Below are 23657 nucleotides of genomic sequence, written 5' to 3'. Positions count from 1 at the left end.
GTCAATAACCATTTGGTTTGATTCGGTTCGCTCTGAACTAGGCAGTTTGGGACGGTTCGGTGAGGACTGACCTCATAAGTGCTATTGTATGGATACATGTATATTATGTACATATGTGCTTACATATATATACACAGTTATAGTATATGTGCGTTTCTATATTCATATGCATATGCATATAGATATATATACACACACCCACAAATACATACATAAATACATTCATATATGCGTTGGACTAAACACTTTATGTTACTTCCTTGAAAAAGAAGTTGATGATTCAAAAGCAATGATAGCTATCAAAATTTAAGATCTAAAAAATTGAAACATGGTGTAAGCTATAAAAATTCCTAGAAATCGTAATTCAATGTTTCGGTGGTCTCCAACCTAATCATCAAGAAAGTTTAATATTGAATGGTTTTAATTAAGGAATGTAAAACTGAGCTGAACCAGCTGGTTTCGCCCGTTTCGAGCCGTATCGGTGGCTCACCGGTACATTCAGCTATTGAAAACGGCTTGCTGTCGGAGCTGGAGAAGAAGAGAAAGAGAGAGCGAGCGGGGGAGGGAGGGTGAACGAGGGGCGGCGGATGACAGCGGAGGGTCGTGGGGGGGCGCCGGAGGCCGGGGCCGCATCCCTTGTTTCTGCCACCCCCCGCTGCCCTCCACCGGCATCCTCCACCGCTCGTTCTCCCTCCCTCCCTTGCTCTCTCTTTTTCTCTTCTCCTTTTCTGGCTCTGGCATTTTTCTCTATCGGTACGGGCCCGACACGGCCCGTACCGACTCGTGCTGCCAGAGAACTGATACGGTTTTCGGTATTGGTTCCTCTGACCTTGGTTTTAATAGGACGATACTATGTTTTATTATGATCTAATCATCAAAACATGGTGAATTTAAATCTTACCCATGTTTTAAAATGTCTAGAACGTGATCTATGTAATTCATTTTCAATTTATATGCCCCATCATGTATTTTACCATGCTAATGCATTTGATGCCATTTTATACCAAGCTGATGTATATGTTAGACACCACCAAAACATTTGAATTTTGGTTTTTAGGCATTTTTGTACTGTAGATCATGTTTAATGATTTGGTTCTTCAATTTGGATGGCCTATCATTGATTTTAGAACTATTAACTCTTTTACAAGTAGTAAACGTAAAGTGTCTAGCAAATCTCTCTCTCTCCGTCTCTCTCTTACTCAAATATATATATATATATATATAATGTTTGTATATATCTGTGTATGTATGTATGTGTGTGCATGCATGCATGTCTTGTCCCCATGCCTAGTTTTTTTGCCAATATCATGTATGACACTTAGATACTTCGGCAGCCTAAATGTCCAGGTAACATTGACAAGTTCGCCGAATTGGTACTGGAGGGTGTATCGGTTGGAGACTGGTTCGGCATGGCACGGGTCCATACTATACTGTTTGGGGACGCACCGAAATAGGGAGAGGGAGGGCGGGAGGGAGAAGGAGAGCGAGAAGGGGGGAAGAGGGAGGGAGGGCGAGAGAGAATGGAAGAGAGGGAGAGAAAATCCTGAAATCAAGAGTCATAGATAGGGAGAGGGGGAGAGGGGGAGAGGGAGAGAGAGATCGAGGGAGAGTTTTCTACTCACCTACAAACCGCATGTTGTAGGCCTCGAATTGGGACTTGAAATTGGGAGATGCGTTGGCGGCAAAGGAATCCATCAAGTTGGGTGGCTGTGCTCTTTTGGGGGCAGTGGAGAAGTGGGTCTTAGGGTTTGGGTGCTCCTTGAGTTGAGCTCGCCATGAGAGAGAGGGAGAGAGCAAGCGGAGGAGAGCCTTGAAGGCTCTTGGATCATCGAAGTTGAACCGCAGAGAGGGGTGGGGGGCTTCAAAGCATCGAATATGAATTACGGAGAGCCTCAGAGGGGAGGGCTCTCGAAGTGAGTAGGGAGTAGGGGGAGGGTTATTTACTATTTAATAATAATTCTTATGGTGAACTGAACCAACCGTGTGAATTGTTCTGACTTAGTGTCGGTTTAGTTCGGTACGGGCTGAACTGCCTAGTTCAGGTTGGTTTAGTAATCCATAGGTGGTATGAGACTGACGGTCTATGGTAACTTGACATTTTCCTTTTCTCTGTTTTTTTCTATCAATTGCTTTAGAAAATAGACTCCATAGTTAAACTTTGAAACATAAATTCAAACTTGTTCTCTGAGGTTGTTGTCATCCTCTTTTTTTAATCCTTGTTTAATTATATTAACGTCTCATACATGAAAGAGGAAAGCTAGAATGGGAAGTAGCAAAATCTGCAATCTCTTGTTAATCATTGGATTAGCTAGCTGGTCCTTAATGAGAAATAAACTCTCCTTAAAGAGTTTCAACTTTAACCTTGAAACTACACTTACAACAATCATTGGTGCATGTTCATATCCTCTTTATAGGGAACTATGATGATTAGAAAAATGAGATTCCTTGGCTTCATTTCTAAACTTGTGGGTGCTCATCTAGGTGATCAGATAAAGTCTTCCAAGTGGCTGGCCTCGACTCTCACTCTTCTTTCTTTCCAAAAAGTCATGTTGGTAGATGGAGTGGGGAGGGAGGAATGGGAGGGAAGATAGTTGTGGGGACCAAAAGGTTGCCCCTACTTTTTCTCTGTCTTTACTTGTATGCATAAAGGGTGCCTAAGGGATTGACCTCTAATTGGGCCCAACTATAGCTTCAAACTGCTCCTCTAACTGCCTTTTCTTTGATGCTTTTTTGGAGGCGGCTCATCAATGTGATATGTTCTTGATGATCAACTTATAAATACTCATTTTACCAAAATTATGAGGCTTCTGCCTCACAAACCTGCACAGTTTATTTTTGTGATGGATTTGGAAACTCTTGTTCAATCTCTCATCCACTGGTTAATCTTCCTTGCATGGGCTTCTAAAAGCATTTTAAAAGTTGCTCTCTCTCTCTTTTACTAACATTTCAGGTTCCACTGCTTATATCCAAAATATTTCTGACACTGTCTTGTTTAATCACAGATTGTCTTGGATCGTGACATTCCAAACAAGTACCTAAATGATTTTAAAAGTGTACTTGTATCAGCCCTTTCTTCAAATGGGCAGATATCTGATGCACTTAGTATATATGATGAAATTAAGCAAGCGGGATGCAGCCCTGAGCCCAAGGCTGTCATTAACCTCATTGTAAGTGCTTTGCTGATGTCAACACATGCAATTATGAAATAGAGGACAAAGTCTGATGTTCTTTTAATACATAATGAATATCTTCTTTTTCAGGAACACCTTCGAACTGAAGGAGAGTTAGATAGATTGCTTCAGCTTCTAGAGGAGTTGAATGATTCAAGCAGTTGGTTTGATGGCTGCAGTAGAATAGCCTTGTATTGCATTCAATACAACATTGCAGAGTATGTAATACTAGTTTTTATATTATAAATGTTTTGCTTGTACTTATACTTTTTTTTTTCTTTAAACAGTACTGCTGTTAAATTACTTAAGCAGCTCCAGAAGAAAGATAAATCAAGTACATATATTGTTATCGATCAGGTCTGGTCTCAGCTTCTCTTTTAATTTGCATAAGAATAAGTGCGACAATATATGTATATTTTCTGTCATCGAAGTATTTTCTAGCATTATATGTTGCACCTGTTACAAAACTAGAAAGTAAATTCTAAACTTTGGTTCTATGAAGTCCATACCAGTTTCAGTTTAACCTATTATGGTATGCCAAATTGTGCCCTCAGGTTTCACATATATTTTATCTTAGAGATGAATACACTTCTCTATCTGGATCTCTCCATCTTTTCTCTCTGCCTACTCTTTCCATGTCTAGGTGAATCCTAGATGGTTGCTTCATGTAGAGCATAGAAGACAAATCCTCAAACAAATTTATACTACTATTTGTAGGTACTTCACTAGTGAATTTTCAGATCACCTTTGGGAGTCAGGAGATGAAGCATAAAAGCTGATAGTTGCATGGTAGCAACAAGGATAGTTAACATTGGTTTGCTGGTAACATGGTTGTATGTAGCAGCAAGGATACATGGGGTCGGTCGATTGGTAATATGGTATTAGAGCTCAGATATGCTGGAGGCCATGCATTCGAATCCCCTCTATTCATTTATTTATTTAATTATGCTTGTTAATTTTCTTTTGTCTTGATTCATAAATCTCTCCATGTGTATGGTCTGAGCGATGAGGGAGATGGGTGTGAAACATGATATACATTATCGACCCTTTCTGCATCAACCTAAGCTTTTGGGTTCATTTGTCTAGTTAACATGGTATTAGAGCTTAGGTTTGCTGAATGCTACAGGTTCCAATCGCTTCGATGCTTAGGTTCCAATCGCTTTTGGGGTCTGTCTTGACTTAGTCATCCCTCCACTTTCATGGTCTGGGCTGCTTGTGAGGTGGGATGTTAAGCTTGATATGCTGATCCTTTTCCTATAAGTTTAGACTTTTAGGGTCTAGTTATTTGTTGGTATCAGAGCCAAAGATTGTAGGCTCAAATTCACATTCTGGCCCCTTCATTTTCATGCCACCATTTATCATCTCAAGTCTTTTCTTCTCTTGATTTGCTCTTGGTTATTACTTGGGTCATCCTTGAGTCGTTTGTGACTCGTTTATGCCTGCATGGTCCGGGGCTGCACGTGTGTGAAAGTTTAAGCGTGATATCCATTGTTGATCCTTCTATTAGCTTAAGCTTTTGGGGTCTCATGATTAGTCAGCATGATAACAAAGCCAAAAATTATGGGTTCTCCATTTAGGACAATTTTTTGTCATACCATTTGTTTGTTATCTTGAGTCTCTTCTTCTCTTGACTTATTCCTGATTGTTACTTGTGTTGTTCTTGAGTTGTTTTTGACTTGTTTGTGCCTTCATGGGCCACATGGGAGGGGTAGTGTTAAGGCCTAGTGTACACTGTTGACTCTTCCTCAACATCTTAATTTGTTGTGATCTAGTGGTAAGCTGACAATTTATCTAAGCAATCATCCATGAGATTATTATCTCGAGTTGAGTAAAACATATCTTGACATCTAAGAGCCTTGCTTAACAACAATTACATTTTGGAAGATTTTCACAGCTTCCAACAGAAATGCAAATATTGTCTACAAAGATGGAGAACATGTTATTAGGTCGTGATGTGCAATTAGACCATCTGGTTTGTCCAAAGCCATTCTATGTAAGAGCTAACAAATGTAGATTAAGTCTTCGAAACCCTGAATAACCCCAAATGAGGGCTTTTATGATGTGGAATTTGTAATTAAATTATACGTTTACCTTGCTATTTGTTTTGTGACTCTTTAGATGTTCATGCAATGCAAGCAACCAAATTGTAAATATGCTAGCCTTACAAGTTGAATATCCTTGCATAGGAGGTTGAAGGTTAAAACAAGTGGCCATGGCCTATCATGCAGGACAAGCTTAGGTAACAGGGGCTTTGGAATGAAGACAAAGGACAAATGTTGGTTAGGATTAATGGAAAATGAAGAGAGTATGCATAGAAAGCCAGGGACTGTACACAAAGTTAAAAAGATAATTATTATGCTGCTGCAAATTAGACATCAACTGGAGTTAGAAGTGGGACACGATGAAAAATAGGCTTTAGTATTAAAGGGAAGTAATTTATTAGATTTTTATGGGCCTGTAGATCTTTTTTCAGGACTGGTTGGATCTAATCTTTAATCTCTGGCTGGCCTAATCTCTGGGCCTAATGATGACAGATTGCTGCAAAGGGGAGGTTTGGACATTGGTGATAACCCAGAAACACTAGAACAGGGGAAAAGTAAATTGGAGTTTTGATTTTCAAAATACCATACTGAAACTGGAAAGTAAGAGCGCAAATAGAGGAAAAGAGAGCAGTACTAGCTGTAGAAGAATTGAGAACTAAAAAATAAAAGCACAGAAGATTAGGAGGAGAATACAGGAAGACAGAAAGATAAAACCTCGTGGCCTCATAGCACTAAGAAACCAAGGCCTCACACATCCGTTATGGAATGACACCACAAGAGAATAAAGGGGAAAAACAAATGATGTCATCAGTTTCTTCATCCAATTTGTTTAAACTAAAGATTTGAACCTCATCTATTGTAGACCTCTGGTTCCTAACTTGATGGTCAAATTAAGACCTTCCTAAAATTCAGAAAAGGAAAAGCCTTCAAAAAAGTGCAAGATTCGGATTTCCCTCAACCCATATTGGAAAACCTGCAACACAATCTTAGTGATCTGACCTGACTGCCTTTCCAAACTATACATTAAACAGAACTTAGATATGAATCCTACTTAATATAGAGATTAGAAAACTACCAAAAATGTAGCCTAAGAATAAACCTGGCAAATTACAATAAAATTGATAACAAAATGCCTGCGTAATTGATCCTCTTCAAACATAGTTAATAACACTCCAACATCAACAAGTGATCAATAAGGAAAAAATAATAACACTCCAGCATCACCAAGTGATCAATAAGGCAAACTTTCCAAGGCAATTAATGATAGAGCATGCTGAACAATTTTTGATAGAAAACCAATAGCAAGGATAAGCAAAGAAGTGCCTTATAAACAACAAGGTGCCCTAAAATTTTTGGCAATGAACCTCAAGAAAATGCTAATAGAAATGGATATCCATAAGCGTTGTTTGCATTTGAGGTGTTAAAAGAAATTAAGCAAAAAGCTAGTTTACATGTTCTGGATCAAAATAATTTTGATGATGGTTATCGTGGTTGGTGATTGAGATAGAGCAAGATTCACCAAACTGGTGCAAGAGGTTGTATTTAATATGGTACATGTTCGTACTGTACTGTTTCGGGGTGTATTGGAAATAGGGAGAGGGATAAGTTGAGTGAGGGATGGAGGGAGGGGGAGGGAGAGAGGAGTATGCCGGATTTTAGGGAGTGGTGGGGGAGAGAAATAGAGAGGTGGAAAGAGAGAGGGTGAGAGAGAGAAACCCCAACTGAGAGGAGGGAGGGAGGGAGGGGGGGATTTATCTTGGAGTGATGGCAGTGGTCGGCAAGGGTGAAATGAGCGTGAAACCCTCGCAAGCTAACAAGCGAGTGAGTAAAGCTTGGGAGGGTTTTTGAAGTCGAACAGTGGCGATCAGGGATGGATTTTTATGAACCAGTGTTGAGCCAACCCGAGAGGCTGAATCATCTTGGGCTAGCTTCAGTATGGTTCGGGTTGGGTCGAACTGCTTGGTTCAGGTCGGTCTTGCAGTCCATGAGATTCCATCAGATGAAGTAATCCAAATGTTTGGACTTCAATTTCAATTAACTATATTATTATTTAGATCATCTTTACTTTATCAATTCAAGTCTCTTCACAACCTTGACATTCTAGGATAAACATTTGATATTTGCATGAATGGGCTATAATCTTATGAGGAACCAAGTTATGATTGCCCAAATGTTTCCTGGCGAGATTAGGAATATAAATACCATTTTCTATTTAGTCTCTTGTTTTAGTTAAAAACATGAGAATTTGCTGTATAAATGGTGTAGATCAAACCTTTTTATATCAGGTTCAAAGTTGTATTTGTCATCCTTGATAACTGATAGAATTCAATTAAACATCTCTATCATGCTCTTTTTCCATTTAATCATGGTATATCTCCATTTTACTTAGTAGTGTAGGTTTTCAGGGTTCACCTTGCATTTTGATTTGGATTCAAACACAAAATCACTTTCTTATACGTATTCACAAAATTAAATCTAATCGTTTTTGACATCTGATCATCATGATAAACACTTGTTAAGGTGACTTGAAAGCTAAAAGTTATTGCTCCTTTCCCCGAGGCTGCAGCAATTTTGGGTTCAGGCATGGAGAACCCAAAAAGAAGTTAGAATAAAGAAATTTGTTGTAAGATGATGGAGGGATTTGTTTTTGGAGAGATTCGAAAGTGAATGCAGCTCCCTAACTAGAAGTTTCCTGCTGCTATAAGAATTGGTTTAGCAAATGCAGAACATGATCAAAAGCTTCAACAAGATTATGATCAATAATCAATTAGTAATCTTGATTGTTCTGTCTTTAAATCAGAGAAGTGAGTAAATGTGTTTATAATGATGTTTGATAAATTTTAGTCATTTGGTACATGGTGCAAGCATAATTTCAATAAATTAGATCGATTAGTGAAAGATCCCGCTGTTAATGGTCTGAATCCTAAGATCAGTGATCCATCAGTTGTACTTTCAACCAACAACTTATATATGAAGAATTTCATCGTGGAAGAAGTAATAAAATCATTAAGGAGTTCAAAGTTTGCAAGAGCAGCACCCCAGCAAGATCTGGTTGTTAGCATGAAGTTGATGATTGTGACAGAATACAGTTTTCATGACCCATTTGCTTCAAGGGAATGGTGTTCTGTCTCATCCATTGGAGGATTGATGTCCTTGCAATCAATTATTCCAAGTGCATTTAATTCAAGGAGGGGCGCACAGTGGGGAGGGTCCTTGGGGTTGTCTTTTGATGATTTGATGGTAAGTCACAAGATTTTGTAACGTTAGTATTTGCGATGAAATAAAGGCAGTTACCCACGGTAGCTGGAAGCTAAGTTCATTAAGGCAATCTTGGGGTGAGATGCTTGTGAGGAAAGCCAAACTTATATGATCATATCTAGAGTAGTTATTAGGTTTCAACTTTAATTAATTTATTTTCTGTATTTTATTTCAACCGCAACTTTTAGGCGCTGTAACTTGGGAATCGAACCTATATGTTAGCTATGTTATTCTAGAACCTGGTGTGTGCAATACACTTGAAAGTATAAACAAGAGAGATCATGTATATTGTTAAGTAATTTGTGGAGACGAAGAGATATGCAGAGGTAGAAAACACAGATATGGAAGAACAAAGAGGAAACCTGATGCAGGACAACTGCAGGAAGGAGAGGAAAGGGGGAAGAAGAAGACAAGAAGGCTAATTTTCATTCATCATTCATCAAAACCCTAAACATGAGGATGGACCCATATATATAGCGTCATAAAATCACAAATAAACCCCTACAAATAAAGTAATTCCAAAAGGCCCTAAAATGACAATATGCAAATAAACCCAAATGACAATATGCAAATAAACCCAATCAATATAAAATAAATCCAACTAAAATAAATCAATCTAAAATAAAATCAGGCTGGCTGAATCGGCTGGGACCCGCTGAGTTGGCTGGATCCTGTGGCGACCGGCTGACCTGGCACTGGTGTCCGCACCAACTCTCCCCAAGTGGAAAGAAGTCGACCTTGACGAAAGCGGCTCGGTAAAGCCCCAGTAATACTCCAACAAGTCCGGGTCAATCAGGGTCTCTCCTCGTGCTGGATCCAAGTGTAATCGGACTTTGGTCGTCCATGCCAACGAACCAGAAAATGCTGGATGCCTCCATCACTGTCAAAGACTATTTGCTCGTCTAAAATAGAATCAATATACTCTTTTTGTGCTCGATGGAGGAGAAAAGGAAACGCAGATGGCATGAAATCAATAATAGGATAAACATCGGGCGCAAGAGAGTGTGCAGCAAAAAAGTCAACAAGGATTGCAACCAAATCTTTAATATTAAGAGTAAGGTTATGACCAAAATCAAATGGAAAGTCAATGGTATAGACGTCAGTGCCATCCTTGTGCAACACCCTGAATGGTCCAATACTAAGAGACTGTAATTCCTTAAGATGGATCATTACGTAACCCCAAGTTTGAAATTCTTTAGCATAGAAATCAGCTTGCATCTTATAGTGAGCAGTACATGCATGAATGCCCTTATGGATTTCCTGATGCAACTTATGAATGTGTTGTGCAAATGCATATGCAGGCTCAGAAATCCTAACATCAGTTTCGATGGGTTGTGCGAGGGCATATCCAACTACACTCATGGTGGACTGGTCAGACCCGCTATCTGACTGTACAAGCGAGCTAGGTGTAGTGTGGGTGCATCCTAGGGTTTCAGGTTTGTCATCACACTTTTTCTCAATGTTCTGAATGTCATGGAGGTTTGGTTCATAGATTTGCTCCTCTAAGTCATCTATGTCACCTTCCTGCTCTTGCTGAGCAATAACGAAAAATTTGTTTGCACATTGGGAGGTAACGTGACCAAAATCTTGGCATTTGTAACACCAAGTTTTGGAATATGGTTTGGGAGGCTCACCAAGGATTCCCTTGCTATTAGTGTCTCGGCCTGAGACATGGGCAGTAGGAGGGGGCCTAGGATTAGTGGACCCTACAGAAGGTTTGGACCCTAAGGAATTAAGGCCCGTGAAAGTGTTCCATATGTTAGGGCACCTTACAAATGTTGACTTAGTGTTCCATCGGTTAAGGAGATCGTCTTGGTAGTTAAGGGGTAGGTATTTTTCTGTAAGTCTCTCTTTCATCTCTACCCAATCAGTTATTTCATGTTGATGTCTCCTAGCTAATAGATGTTCGGTGCTTTGCCAGAAAAGTTTAGCTCGACCGATGAGCTTCATTCTGGCGAACCGAACCTTCTTTTCTTCAGACAAATTATACCACTCAAAGAAGTGGTCCATTTCATGCAACTAGTCTGAAAAGATCTTTGGGTCATTGCGACCATCAAAGGTAGGGGCTTCAACCCGGATGCCTTTTATCACATCTTCAACATGGTCATGAGGTTCTCTAGGCTCTACGATATATCGGTAACCTCTATCAATATTAGAGAAGGGACCAGGTCCTTTAGGGCGAGGGTAGGCATGATGATGATCTGGAACAGACCTATTACCAAAATTGCCCTGCCGAACAGAGCCTTGTTGTTCTAATATTTGTTCTAGGGTTTCGTCCCTTTCAAGACCCGGTAAATGGGAGGCACTAGGTTCCTTGGGTTCAATAACCCTCTGAATTGAAGCCTTAATTGAATCAAGTCTGGCATTATTAGCTTGGACCTGAATATTAGTGTCTTGGATAGCTTTTAATAGAGCTTCGATTTTGAAATCCATATCTAATTGGGACTCAGAATGAGATGTGACACGACCACTACGTAGATGCATGAAATAAATGAAGATATGTATGATCCTATCGACTATAGAGGTTCCTAAGTAGACCTAATGTATGAAAGTAATTTGAAATTGCAAAGCATATGCTCAATATAATCAGAAGCTAACTCAAGCAATTGAAATTGGCTTTGAATTACGTAATAAATTCAGATAAGTAGTTGCAGTCAAATAGTACTAGTTTTCAGTATGTTGCAGGGCTGCACAGAGCCTTAAAGACTCTCGAAGATTTGGTACCCTATAATTAATAGCAAAGATAGGCCACTACTAGAGTTTTGGTATTGTCTGGAGTGGGTGTGTTGAATTTTCTGGAAGCAATATCAATAGAGCACTTAAGAGTTAATTAATTCTAAATTTAGACAAACAAATAAAATTTGTAGTAAAGGAAGAAACCTGACCTAGGTTGGGGCGACGACCAACGTACGGTAAGTCGGCTCGTCAGATGGCGCGAATCTGGTCGAATCACAGCAACCGGTGTGGTCTGATTGGCCTGTGAACAACAGAGGAGGAGATGTTGTGGCCGTTGCAAAAGGGCCTGCTGGACGTGATGGGTGTTGAGAGGTGGTGGATCGGTCCTGTGTAGGGGAGGCGGAATGGCGGCGGAATGGCGGTGGTGCTCGACCTGGCGGTGACGGCTCAGATGAGGGCTCGGCGGAGAGAAGAAGAAGCTCGGGCGGCGGGAGGCGAGGGCTCGGCGGCGGGGAGGTACTGAAGCGGTGGAACTCGGGCGGCGGAGACGACGACGGCCACAGCTCGGGGAAGACGAAGAGGTAGCCGAGAAAGGAGGTGGCCGCAGTGCTGCAGTCGGCCGCGGGGAAGGAGATGCTCGGCGACGGCGAAGGCGATGTGGCGGCAGGGCGGTGTGGAGCGGCGACGCTTGGGTGGCGATGGCGGACGAGAGCAGAGGCGGTGATAGCAAAAGGGGTGGCGGCGACGGCGTTCACGAAGGGTGGGCGGTGCGGCGGAACGGCGACGGCGACGGCGATGTGGCGGCAGGGCGGCGTGGAGCGGCGACGCTTGGGTGGCGATGGCGGACGAGAGCAGAGGCGGTGATAGCAAAAGGGGTGGCGGCGACGGCGTTCACGAAGGGTGGGCGGTGCGGCGGAAGAAGAAGCGGAGGCCGATCGGGACGAAGAACAGAGGTAAGGGTTTTTCTTTTTTTTTCTTTTCTTTTTTTTCTTTTCTTTTTTTTTCTTTTTTTTTGCCTCTTTTTTTGGCACGCACGTGTGGTCACGTGCGCGCTTGCCCGTGTGACTCACGTGCGAGTGAGCACGCGCAGTTCACGTGCAGCTCCTCTCTTTTTTTTTCGTGGGGCGGAGTCGGGTTAGCGGGTTAACTTGTGTTGGATCTTACCCGTTAATGCAGTTCGTCTTCAACCTCCAACGGGTTCGTTGGGACGCGCCGGATTTCGCGGCTTCGGCTGCGGGGAAGGGCGCGACAGACTCCGGTGGGGAACGACGCTCCGGGGCGGAGGGCGGCAGTCACGGCTGCGGGTCCTTGTCCTGCGGCGGTGAACGGAGGCTGGTCAGACACGGAGACTCAGGGACGGCGGCTTCCGTGGAGATGCGGCGGTCTGCGGTGGCGAACTGGCTGTGCTGCGAGGTGGGGGAGGCAGCGGCGATGCGGCGGTAGGCTCAGGTGCGACGACGGGCGGGGAGGGTCCGGCGCAGGGGTTCCCCTTTTGTTCTTTTGTGTGGGAGCCGAGAGAGAAGAAAGGGGCAACAGAAGGGTGTTTTTCTTCTTTTTTTTCTTCTTTTTTTTTCTTTCTTTTTTTTGTTTTTGCACTGCTTTTCCTTTATGCTTGATCCCTCGGACGGCTACGAGATGGATTTCTGGAAGAAGGAACTCACGGCCAGCATGTCACGGGAGAGAGGTTTCTTTCACGAGAAGAGAGTTGTTCAGGACTGGGCTTTGACAATAGAGGCAAAGCCGAGCCTGCTCTGATACCAAAACTGATGCAGGACAACTGCAGGAAGGAGAGGAAAGGGGAAAGAAGAGGAGGGGGAAGAAGAAGAGGAGGAAAAGAGGAGGGGGAAGAAGACAAGAAGGCTAATTTTCATTCATCATTCATCAAAATCCTAAACATGAGGATGGACCCATATATATAGGGTCAAAAAATAACAAATAAACCCCTACAAATAAAATAATTCCAAAAAGGCCCTAAAATGACAATATGCAAATAAACCCAATCAACATAAATCCAACTAAAATAAATCAATCTAAAATAAAATCAGGCTGGCTGAATCGGCTGGGACCCGCTGAGCTGGCTAGATTCTGTGGCGACCGGCTGACCTGGCACTGGTGTCCGCACCAAAACCAGGTTCAAATTTAATATTAGAATACATATGGTCTTTTGTGCCTGGATGAGATATGTTTTTCAGACATGTTAAAGCCACTAAGCAAGTCAACCAAGGAATGATGTCTTCAATGTTCCCCAATGGGTTTAGGGATTTGAATGTCTTTTTCTGCTGTTTCTAATTATTAGTTTAGCTTATGGTTGCAGGTAAATTAGTAACATTAATCGCTTGGTATAATTCTAAATCTCTTAAGGTTTGAGTCATTAGGGGTTAGACCTATAAGGTTAAGGCCATTCATGAGAAATTGAAAAGTGAATTCTATGACTTTTGGTTTTATCTTCACTATTATCGTTAAAGATGTGTGGAGCTCCAAGTCCTGCAGAACAGAACAGTACTCATTCTTCTTTTTCTCTCGTTGATTCTTTTAGATCCACTTAAAACTCAGACTGTTTCGAGATTTAATTATTAATACACATATTTCCATACCCACAACATGTGGGTGATAGTTCCCATTCTTACAGATGCTCCCCAGTATTCTAATAGATGGGATGATGGTAAAAGACAAACAGCACATCTTATTGAAACCAATTTTGCAGTTATTTGGGTTCTCTGTTGTCTATATTGGTCATGCTTTGTGCTTGATGTTATAAAGTGTTCTACTTAATTGTCAATATCTTGCCTCCACAAATGACTGCTTATAAGTTGATTTTTGTAGCATAATCAATATGGGAATCTGGACACAAATCTATGATATCAGTTTTTTATTTAGCATTCTAGAGAGAATTGTTTTTGCATGTCTACTTTGTTTATTCTTGCTTCAATGATGGAACAGATATTTAGCCAAATATGGGAGACAGAACCCACAAATTTAAAAATTGGTTTGGAATTACTTCGAGCTGTTAAAGAAGAGCTTGATCTTCATCCTTCTCGAACAAGTCTTGATTTTCTTCTCAGTACCTGCACAAAAGTAAAAGATTCACAACATGCATGGTTAATTTGGTCAGAGTATAGCAATGCTGGCCTTCCTTACAACGTTTTGACATTCTTGAGGTTTGTAATTAGCTTGTTAAAGTATATGCTTATCATTAGTTGGACTTTCTTTCTACTATGAAACCCCTAATCAGTTCTATTTTGCATTTGAAACCCTATAGAATTGATTATATTACAGATAACACTGTTTAGGGAATATTTGTTGGGTTTGACTTGTTTGCGACAATTCAACTTGGTTAGTTGCTTTCTCATGGTGAATTACTTTGCTTGAATTTGACTACTCGAGAAGTTAGATGTTGATGTTCAAATGAGAATTATTTTGCTTTCTTTTGTGTTTTTTTTCTTCTCTTTTACATTTTAGTGGGACAACAGAATTCTGTTATATAGAGACAGCTATTTTTTTATCTGGGTAATGGAGGATTACTTAAATGGTTCCTATGTCAAGGTTTCATATTGTAAAGCATAATAGCATATCAGCAGATGCATATAGTCTTTTGGCTGCCCCTGCATTATGCGACCCCCTATACTTTATGATCTGTATTGTGGCATACAGGTTCGTATCTTGTGTTCTATGACAATAAAGTTTGAGATGAAAACTATGGCTAAATATTCTAGAGAACCATAACTCACTCCTTATGGACCACCGAAAAGCTTCCCACTTCACATATGAACACTCTGGAACTGCATATGTCTGATCGAGTTATCTAGACCCTGATATGAAGTTTCAAGGACTGAAAACTGAAGATCAGCTTATACTTGTAAATTGTTCAACATGTTAGAAGTTTCCTTATATTTTCATTTAAAACATTTAAAATTATAACTAGTTCTGTTTGTTCTCTTTTTTTTTTTTTTGTAAATATGTGTATCTTTTTGGGTGAGTTGAGATGGCCATGGATTTTTCATTGTTAATAAAAAGGAAACTCATGATTGAATACTAAAGCAATCATGTATTATAGTTTTAGGTATCTGAAAAAAAGGGTGCATTAGGATATTGTATTTTGATCATTACACATATGAGGGAGTGGTTCTAATGATACTGTACTTGAACTAGAATGGTTTTATATTTTCTTTCCTCATTCTTCAATGTTAATTATTTCTGATATTTGGGAAGCATCAAATAGGTAATGCTAAGAGTTGATAGAGTTGCGTAGCAAAGGAGATTTCAAAGTTTGAAGTACTAAACATCTGCATTTGCTCTGATTTTAATTCTGAGTTTATATAGAAATAAATCATTGTTTACTAATTTGGATTTCATATTTAGTAAGTAATCTTTTTTGCAGTTATTGTGTCACTTTGTTATTTGATGCTGTAATTGACAAACTAGTTTTAGGAAAACATTGTTCAAAATCAGTACAAAATGATTATTCCCATGATGTATCCCTTGTTTTTCAAGATAGTCTCCTTGTTAATGTGGTTTAGATGACTTCTTTATGTAAATGAATGACTTAGATCTTTTGGAGCACGCAACTTCCAAGTAATGGCGATAAATCTCAAGAAACAAATTTGCCTAACTTAGCACTAGAACCTTGAATAAATGGCAGAATAATTCTGGAATTTAGACATTTTTCCGCGACAAGTAAATAATCATGAAGCCCAATTTTCTAGTATCTAATCTCCTGTTGCCAGTGAATAATTCAGAAATATCTGTTTTACACTTGTTCAAATACCAAATCTAAAGGCTATACATGTCTCAAGGCAGTCATGAAGGTTACCGTTGTCAGTGGATTTTTCTTAAGTTTCCTCATGATTCAAGAATTTGGTCCGATAATCCTTAAAGGGGGAACTATGTGACAAATCTTCATAGATTCATGGAAATATATCTCTTGAAACTAGGAGGCGACCTGTACATGGTCGCTAAAAAGAAAAAAAAAAAGATGACTGCCTGACAACATGGTTTGAATAAGTTGCATATTATCCAGATTTGATGTAGTAAGATTGTAAAGTGGACGAGGTCAACTGATGGAGCTATTGATAGCAACTTCAAAAGCTAAACATCTCCTAAAGTAAACTGCTGTTATGCCTAACATACATATATGGCATTGTGCTAGTAATGGCCAGTATGCGGTGCCATGCTAGTACACAACTGTAAAACTGGCTGGTACATCTTAAACCAATCCAAGTGTACTAGCTGAATTATATATATATATATATATATATATATATAAGTGATTACAAATCTGAAAAAATGCTGTATGAAGAGAAATATCAAGATAAAACTTAGTTGCTTTTTAACTATATCTGCAAGAGTTCATGTACCAGTATTGAGTGTCATTTGCCCGATGGTCATTCCGGTATTACAGAGAGACTCGGCTATATCAGTCTAATAGCCTAGTATAGCCTGGTAAAGTCTCTCAACTGATTGTCAACTTGTTTAAACTATGGATCAATTGTAATGTGATTATTAACGTTGGCTAGCTCTGATACAAGAAACAGCTGTGCCATACTTATATGGTAGGTGTTTGATTCCATTTCTCTTGCTATTGTTGGCTTGGATTGTTGATACAATGTAACCACTTTTGAATGCTGAGACGTGTTTCAGAAGATAACAGTTCCACACCACCTTCAACAATAATTTGCAAAGCAAGACAATTTGCATCACACTGTACATTTTTTCCAGTTATCAAACTTGTATTTGAAGTTGGAAGATATTCTTTCCCTCAATCTTAAGACTTGGATTTGTCCATTTAAAAATTCTATTATACATTGCTACTTTTAAAGTCCGTGTATATGTGAATCTCCTCAAATAACAAAATACAGTATTTCCAGTGCTCAAATTTTTCATCGTGTAATACGTACTACAGATTATCTCAATAGTAGATGCTATTGTTCTCTCTCTCAAGCAAAATTTATGATCTTGTAACATCTGTACAGGATGTATCAAGCCCTTCTGGCATCAGGAGAGCGCGGAGCTGCAAAAAATATGCTGAAAGAAATACAGAAAGAGGATCCCCATGTTTGTTATATTATCAAGTCTTGTAAAATAAAATATAGGAAGACAAACAACTTCAGAGAATGAGGATAGAAAATTAAGTATCCCTATCATGTGCTGTTCTCTTTCATATAGAACATGGGGGGCTATGAAGGCCCAGGTTAGAAGATAAATATTTATTCTGATAGGAAGAAAAGGAGAATCCTTCCTTTTATGAATCTTTATTCTGATAGGAAGAAAAGGAGAATCCTTTCTTTTATGAATCTTTATTCTGATAGGAAGAAAAGGAAAATCCTTTCTGTTATGAATCTCCCAGACCTCCACTTTTAAACCATGCTAACAGTCTGAATCATGGCTTACAGCTCTGGAATGACCCACCCAGACTGCCAAAAAGGCCGATTAATATTCCGTTCATCCCTGAAGTGCTGATATTGGCAAGCACGCCGACAGATTTGCAAGGTAAGCCAAAAATAAGGGATTTGACCATTAAAGCTGCTTTTTACTGTACCTTGATTGTTTTGTACCGTGCAATGAAGACCACCTTCACTTCATGAGGTAATTCATTGCCAGAGCTCATTCTTTCCGTCAAAGTTTCTTGGTGACAAAGATTTATTTTCTAGTGGCAACAGGACAATGTGTGTACTTAAGGTGCAAGCATCTGCCCATGACATGATACAGGGTTTTCTTTTCATGGATTCTTCTGCATGTTCGCATGTGAGGACTCTTTCTTGTTTTATAAAGTACATCTCTTGGAGTGTTTTTTTTGTCTCTCTCAGCCAGCTGACTGCACTCTGTTTTTTTTTTTTTGAGTCAATAGTTAATGTGGCTACTTTTTTTCTCTCAATAAAACAAAACATATGTGTTGCAAATGTTACTTTTTCTTAATGTCAAGCGGGACTGAGATGAAGCCAGAGCAGTGCGGTCCATTTGACCCAAAGAGGAGGCTGTTTTCATATTCTTCTTGGAAACCAAGACATGTTTAGGTTACTGTAAATGGCATATAGGTATCAGCTGATGCAAGTCCTAACAAGCGTTGGGTCCAGCATTGGCGGACATGTATCCCTGAAGATAGCAGCAAGACCACAAGAAGTTAAATGCCGATCGTTGCTCTTGTTTGGGCACAAGCGGTTGTATGTTGCCAAATTTCATGGTGCAATTTGCATCAAGAGTAGCATTCACCTAAGCTAACAGTTCTTTAAATATTTTAAGCCTTCTGACTATGCTTCAACTGGTTCGCTATGATTTTTGAATAGATCAAACATTTATTCCCTGATAAATTGCGGTTCTTTCAGTGTTACTTTTTTTTTTTTTGAAGAAAATTTACGGAGATACCTCCTCAACTTTGGGCCAATCTCAAAGACACCCTTCGACTTTAAAAAGTGACAAACGGATCTCTTAGGTGTGCAAATTGTTCCAAGCTAAGTCTGCCGTTTATTTTTATTAATTGCATGGCATGATGTGATGATCACACGGTTGTATAAAATTATATTATGGCTAAACTATCATTCGTATAATGAAAGGATCCACTCACCAATCGTATAGTATAGTGGTGTTTAGACTCATCTTTCTTTGTGCGAATCTACTGTTGGGTCATCCATCATCCAAATCTCGAAGTGCTCCAAACTTCCTTATTATTGACCTACGTAGATTTCACAGATCTCAAAGTGAATATATAAATGATGTATATTATTCATCCATTCTTATAAATCTTATAGATGATTCAGATTATTCATTCGTTTGCATAGATCTCAAAGTGATCAATGGATTATTAGGATTATTCTATTGCCTGCACAAAACGATGGATGATCCAAATATTTATTTACCTGCATAGGTTTTAAAGCAACTACGGATGTTTCAAATGTTTATCTGCCTGCATGGATTTTAAAGCGATTAGTGGATGATTAGGATATTCATTTGTTTGCATGGACCTCAAAAAAAATCATGGTTCTAGATATTCATCTGCCTGCATAGATTTTAAAGCAGTCACTAATGATGTAGATGTTCATTTATTTGCACAGATCTCAAAGCGATCAAGGGATGAACAGAATTTTTTATTTACCTGCATAGATTTTAAAGCAATTACAGATGATCTAGATATTTATTTATCTGCATAGATCTCAAAGAAAACTATTTCCATTTTCACTCCATACTCTTCCCAACATGTCATCCTTCGACGTAACTTAAATGATCAGATCCTTTCCTGCTTCTCATATCTTTCAATTTGTTCTTATTTATGCATTGCTTATCTTTCTTTTTCTATAGTATGTTTTCTTCCTCTTTCTCTTTGGTCTTCTGCTTCTTTTGATTTACATACTTCTTCTTATTTTAATAATATTTGGTGGCTGATGGAGTCCAAGCTTCTTGGCTTCCTTCAAACGGAAGCAAAGATATGGAATTTGAAGGCGATTGATATCTACGTTCAAATCTTTTATTTGGTAGGCCAAGAAGTGGCGTAGCAGCTCTGGAGAAGAGCCACGAGCCCATTAAAACGAACGTATCTCTTTCAGATTCCCCGACCAGGACTTGCTCTCCAAAGTTGGACTTGCCGCATCGGTAGGAGCTTCCAAGAAGCCAACGGCATCATAACATCGTGGAGAGCAGCGCCCAATCCAGAAACCGTCAACGTCTTTCCACCTACACAATTGCTTCTGACCTAGTCGAATAGTTTTAGGAAATTTTCTTTTTTGTCATAATAGTTGATAGGAGGAAAAAAGGATCGTCCAGCCCATAACTAAAAGACTGCCCAGTTACAGCCCAGCCAATTGGCTGAATCTTCACTTCGACTCAGAGTTAGCTCGACTTCGGGACTCCGCCAAAAGCTTCACTAGCTTTAGATATCCGCCAACTCCTCCGACCAAGCTCAGGGTGTATTCAGATATTCGCCGACTCCTCCGATCAAGCTCGGGGTGCCTTCAGACATTCGTCGACCCGCCCCGACCAAGCTTGAGGCGCCTACCTCAACAGTATGCCCCGACCTTCGAGCTCGGGGCACTCCATCGAACACACCTCGGAACTCGGAAAGCCGAGCTACTTTTAACACCCGTCAAGCCGACCTCGCCAATCGCATGATGCGACCTCTCAACGAGTTCGGCTTCGCCAACGACCGCACCCATGTGCGGGCCTATGCCCACTTACGTGGCAGGACACTATGACATTACCATACCACGTCTTCGTAGCCGGCATTCAACAGTCAGATGATACCTTGACTACTCCGGCCATGCTCTGCTGTGACTGTCAACACCCTACCGTTTTTAAGAACGGGTTGTACTACACGCCATCAGCCAGCCTAAGCTGCGCGCCATTCGCCCCCTCATGATGAGGGCCGACAATGCCTCTTCCACCTGAGCCACTCCACCGAGATTATAAATACCTCGGTCAGGTAACTTCTAAGGGACCTCTCTTTGACCGGACCAAATTGATCTCACTCTAACTTGATCGTCGGAGGGCCCTCATCGGAAATCCCAGTGAGACTTTGTGCAGATTTACGGCCGTCGTGCAGGAGGTGACTTGCGTCCTCTCCTTCCAACCAACGGCAGCTCCTTCGACTCCATCGGCGTGGTCACCCTCGGGTCAAATTTGAACCACAACAATAGTTTTTTTTTTTTTTTACCAATACTTTTTACAAAGAATTTGCACTCTTATGTTGGGATATCCATGTTCTGAGATGATATTGATGATCTCATGCATGACGTGATGTGTGGCCCTTATCATAGGGACGGTTATCACGTATTTAGCACTACATGTAGCGCGGAGTAGAGTGCAAGACTAAAAAAAAACGCTTATCTCAGTCAATTATCTAGGAGGATATTAATACACTCATATCGAATCTCTTGTACGCATTGAGATCCAAAAGCCGAGCCGCGATATTAAAACATAGAAATCATAATTATATTTTATCTCACATTGTGCTTCAAAATTAAAAGTAGCAACCACAAGGACCGTATAGTCAAATTAATGAAAAATTGACTGAAGCATCTATGAAAATTCTCTACCCTTTATTTAGGACCAATATCTTCAATGCAGAGCTGATTATAAACTGGATCTCGGACCAAAATTATATTCAATTTTAGTCCGACCTTGGAACGAATCTATTTAAAATTTTATATTTTCTATGCCTAAGCTAAGATCCATGATTAGCGCTACTTGGATGTAAAAATTTATTATTGCTAAGATTAATTTTTATACAAAATAACGTTGATTAGGTTACAGCAACTACCTAAATTATAAATTATATTTTCATAAATTTATTCTTTGATTTTAATTGATGCGAGTGGTGTGAAATCATCCATTGGAAATTGGTTTGAAAGAATATATAGTCAGTGGGAGCAGGGTTCATTAGAGAAGTAATGGAAAAAGACTAAAGTAATAGAAAACTCTTGTGAAAAAGCAACCCAGAAAGAATAACTTTCGCACGCCTAGATAGCATGCCTCAGCAGCTAAATTTTTTTAACTATACGGTTACATAAAAATTAGTATAACGTCGAGCATAATTATAAGAAGGTATAAAAATAAGAAGTACTCAAATCTTAAAGTATCGTATACTATTAATACAAAGAGATGCGTCTATTACTTACCAAGAGATACAGGTCTTCGGAACATTCCAAAGGAAAATTAACACAAAATAAAAATAATTCTAAATTTTCAAAGTGTAAAAATTTTAATATAGCTACAGGCAATCCTATTCTCTAGGCAATCTTCACATACCAAATGAAAAAACCCAAGGCGAGGCTTGCCATCCGAGTGTTTGTACTTTAATTTTTCCGTTGAGCGTAGACTGTAGCTTTTTTGTCTCTAGTATATCATCTGACACATCATTTAAGAGTAACGAAACCTCTTTCTCACGAACAAGACGCTGGTGGATCCCACTCAATGTACATAAGCCTAAGACTACTATCATACCCGTGATCCAAAATTGCAAATCGGAATTGCGGCAACCATCATATACCCATGAACAACTCTTTTCACAAGCATACAGGTTACTTCACTATGATATCAAATATATTATAGTAGAGATGCTTTAAATAATTAAAATTTAAAATTTAATTATTTAACAAATCCAACTAATAAATAAAATTTAAGAGTCTTACATCAATTAAATTTCAATTGATAATCCTACAAAAGATTATAACAATAAATCTAAATTTAAACTATGTTGATATTATTGCATCTCGCTTTTAATCTCACTTCTATAGTAGTAACCGCATCCATATCTAAGTATATAAATTTGTAAAAAAAAAAAAGAAACAATAAACTCGACAACCCCGCAAGCTACAAACATTTTAACTAGATAAATCAAGCGATAATAATTTTATAGAAAATAAGCATGCGGAATTCCTTAGTTCAAAACTAAATCTAGACATATAGCATTATCAAAACATCACACATGCAAATCAAATAAAATCATAAATTCAATTTATTTCAAAACATCAAGTTCAACTTGTGAGTCATAAACCATAACTATATTTATATTATGTGGCTAGGCCAGATAATGAACTTAAAAATAGTTAAATTGTCAATATATAACTTCTCTTAGGATGTGGGAGTTTGACTCCCACCGGAGTCGATGAGGAAGGAGAAAACTCCTCTCAGGAGTCTATTATTTCGCCAGCCCATTTAATCTATAGTTCATTCATGGACAAATCCAGCCGGCCAGCGAACAAGACCTGATTCAAGCATTAGGCCGGGTCAAAAATAGGCCGCGCCTCACACCTAGCTAGCTAAAAATGAAAGAAGGCTATCGATCGGACACCCGCCGTTCCCCACCAGCGCCGACACTAATTGCGACTTAAGCTATAAAAATTTTGGCTCTAATCACGACAACTCTCCTCTCTTTCCAAATTATTTTATATGAGTTAGACCGTACAGTAGATTATGTAACCAAAAAACCGTACAGGAGATTCTCCGAGGCGGGCACGGAGAAAAAATTCAAGATTTAAAATTATAAATAATGTATCTATAAACTATTATAAGTTTTAAAAGTTAAAAGTATTGGAATTATTTATATTGGACAGATCCCCATTCCTTTCAGCTCAAAGAGGCTTCGTCCTTGTTCGCCTGGCTTCCGGACATCGAGTGGGAGCTTTCCCAGGGAAAAGAACAAATAAAAATACACTAGTGGGAGTTTTAAATTATGTTCTTTCTTCGTAAGAAGCAGACAAACGGTGGCATAGGTCCCGTGGCCGGCTACGTTTCTCTGCATCATCATTCCACAACGCACTTATTTCTTCTTGTATTTTTCCTGTCGTCTCTTTCTGCAAAAGTCGTCCGTGTCGCGTGCGGTCGGTGTCAGGGCCCACAACAAGCCTCCTAATTCACGTCTATTTTTATGCTTCGAGGGCACGAGGGGTTTGGTGGGGGAGAGAGAACGGGGTGTGACTTCATCGCATTGATCGGAGCCGACGGTGGAAGAATATTTGACACCTTTATTATTGGTGCTGGGCTCATAGCACTATATATGAAAAGTAGTCACGCATGTGAAATAGGT

At 39.6% G+C, this 23657-nt stretch overlaps 1 protein-coding gene across 1 annotated transcript in view; it reads left to right on the top strand.

Annotated features, from left to right (window-relative positions):
- The window catches only part of LOC103715506 (pentatricopeptide repeat-containing protein At4g21880, mitochondrial-like), a 74551-nt gene extending 56619 nt beyond the window's left edge, over window positions 1-17932 (top strand). Inside the window, 5 exon segments of the mRNA XM_039116528.1 lie at window positions 3003-3167; window positions 3261-3388; window positions 3458-3527; window positions 14087-14304; window positions 17116-17932. Coding sequence (XP_038972456.1) covers window positions 3003-3167; window positions 3261-3388; window positions 3458-3527; window positions 14087-14304; window positions 17116-17260 — 726 coding nt within the window. The 3' untranslated portion in view covers window positions 17261-17932.
- Window positions 17933-23657: the final 5725 nt, after the last annotated feature.

This window comes from Phoenix dactylifera, unplaced genomic scaffold, assembly GCF_009389715.1.
Source record: "Phoenix dactylifera cultivar Barhee BC4 unplaced genomic scaffold, palm_55x_up_171113_PBpolish2nd_filt_p 000100F, whole genome shotgun sequence".
NCBI classification, from domain to species: domain Eukaryota; kingdom Viridiplantae; phylum Streptophyta; class Magnoliopsida; order Arecales; family Arecaceae; genus Phoenix; species Phoenix dactylifera.
The sequence above is the reverse complement of the archived record's forward strand: the minus strand, read 5'-3'. Positions and strand labels throughout refer to the sequence as shown.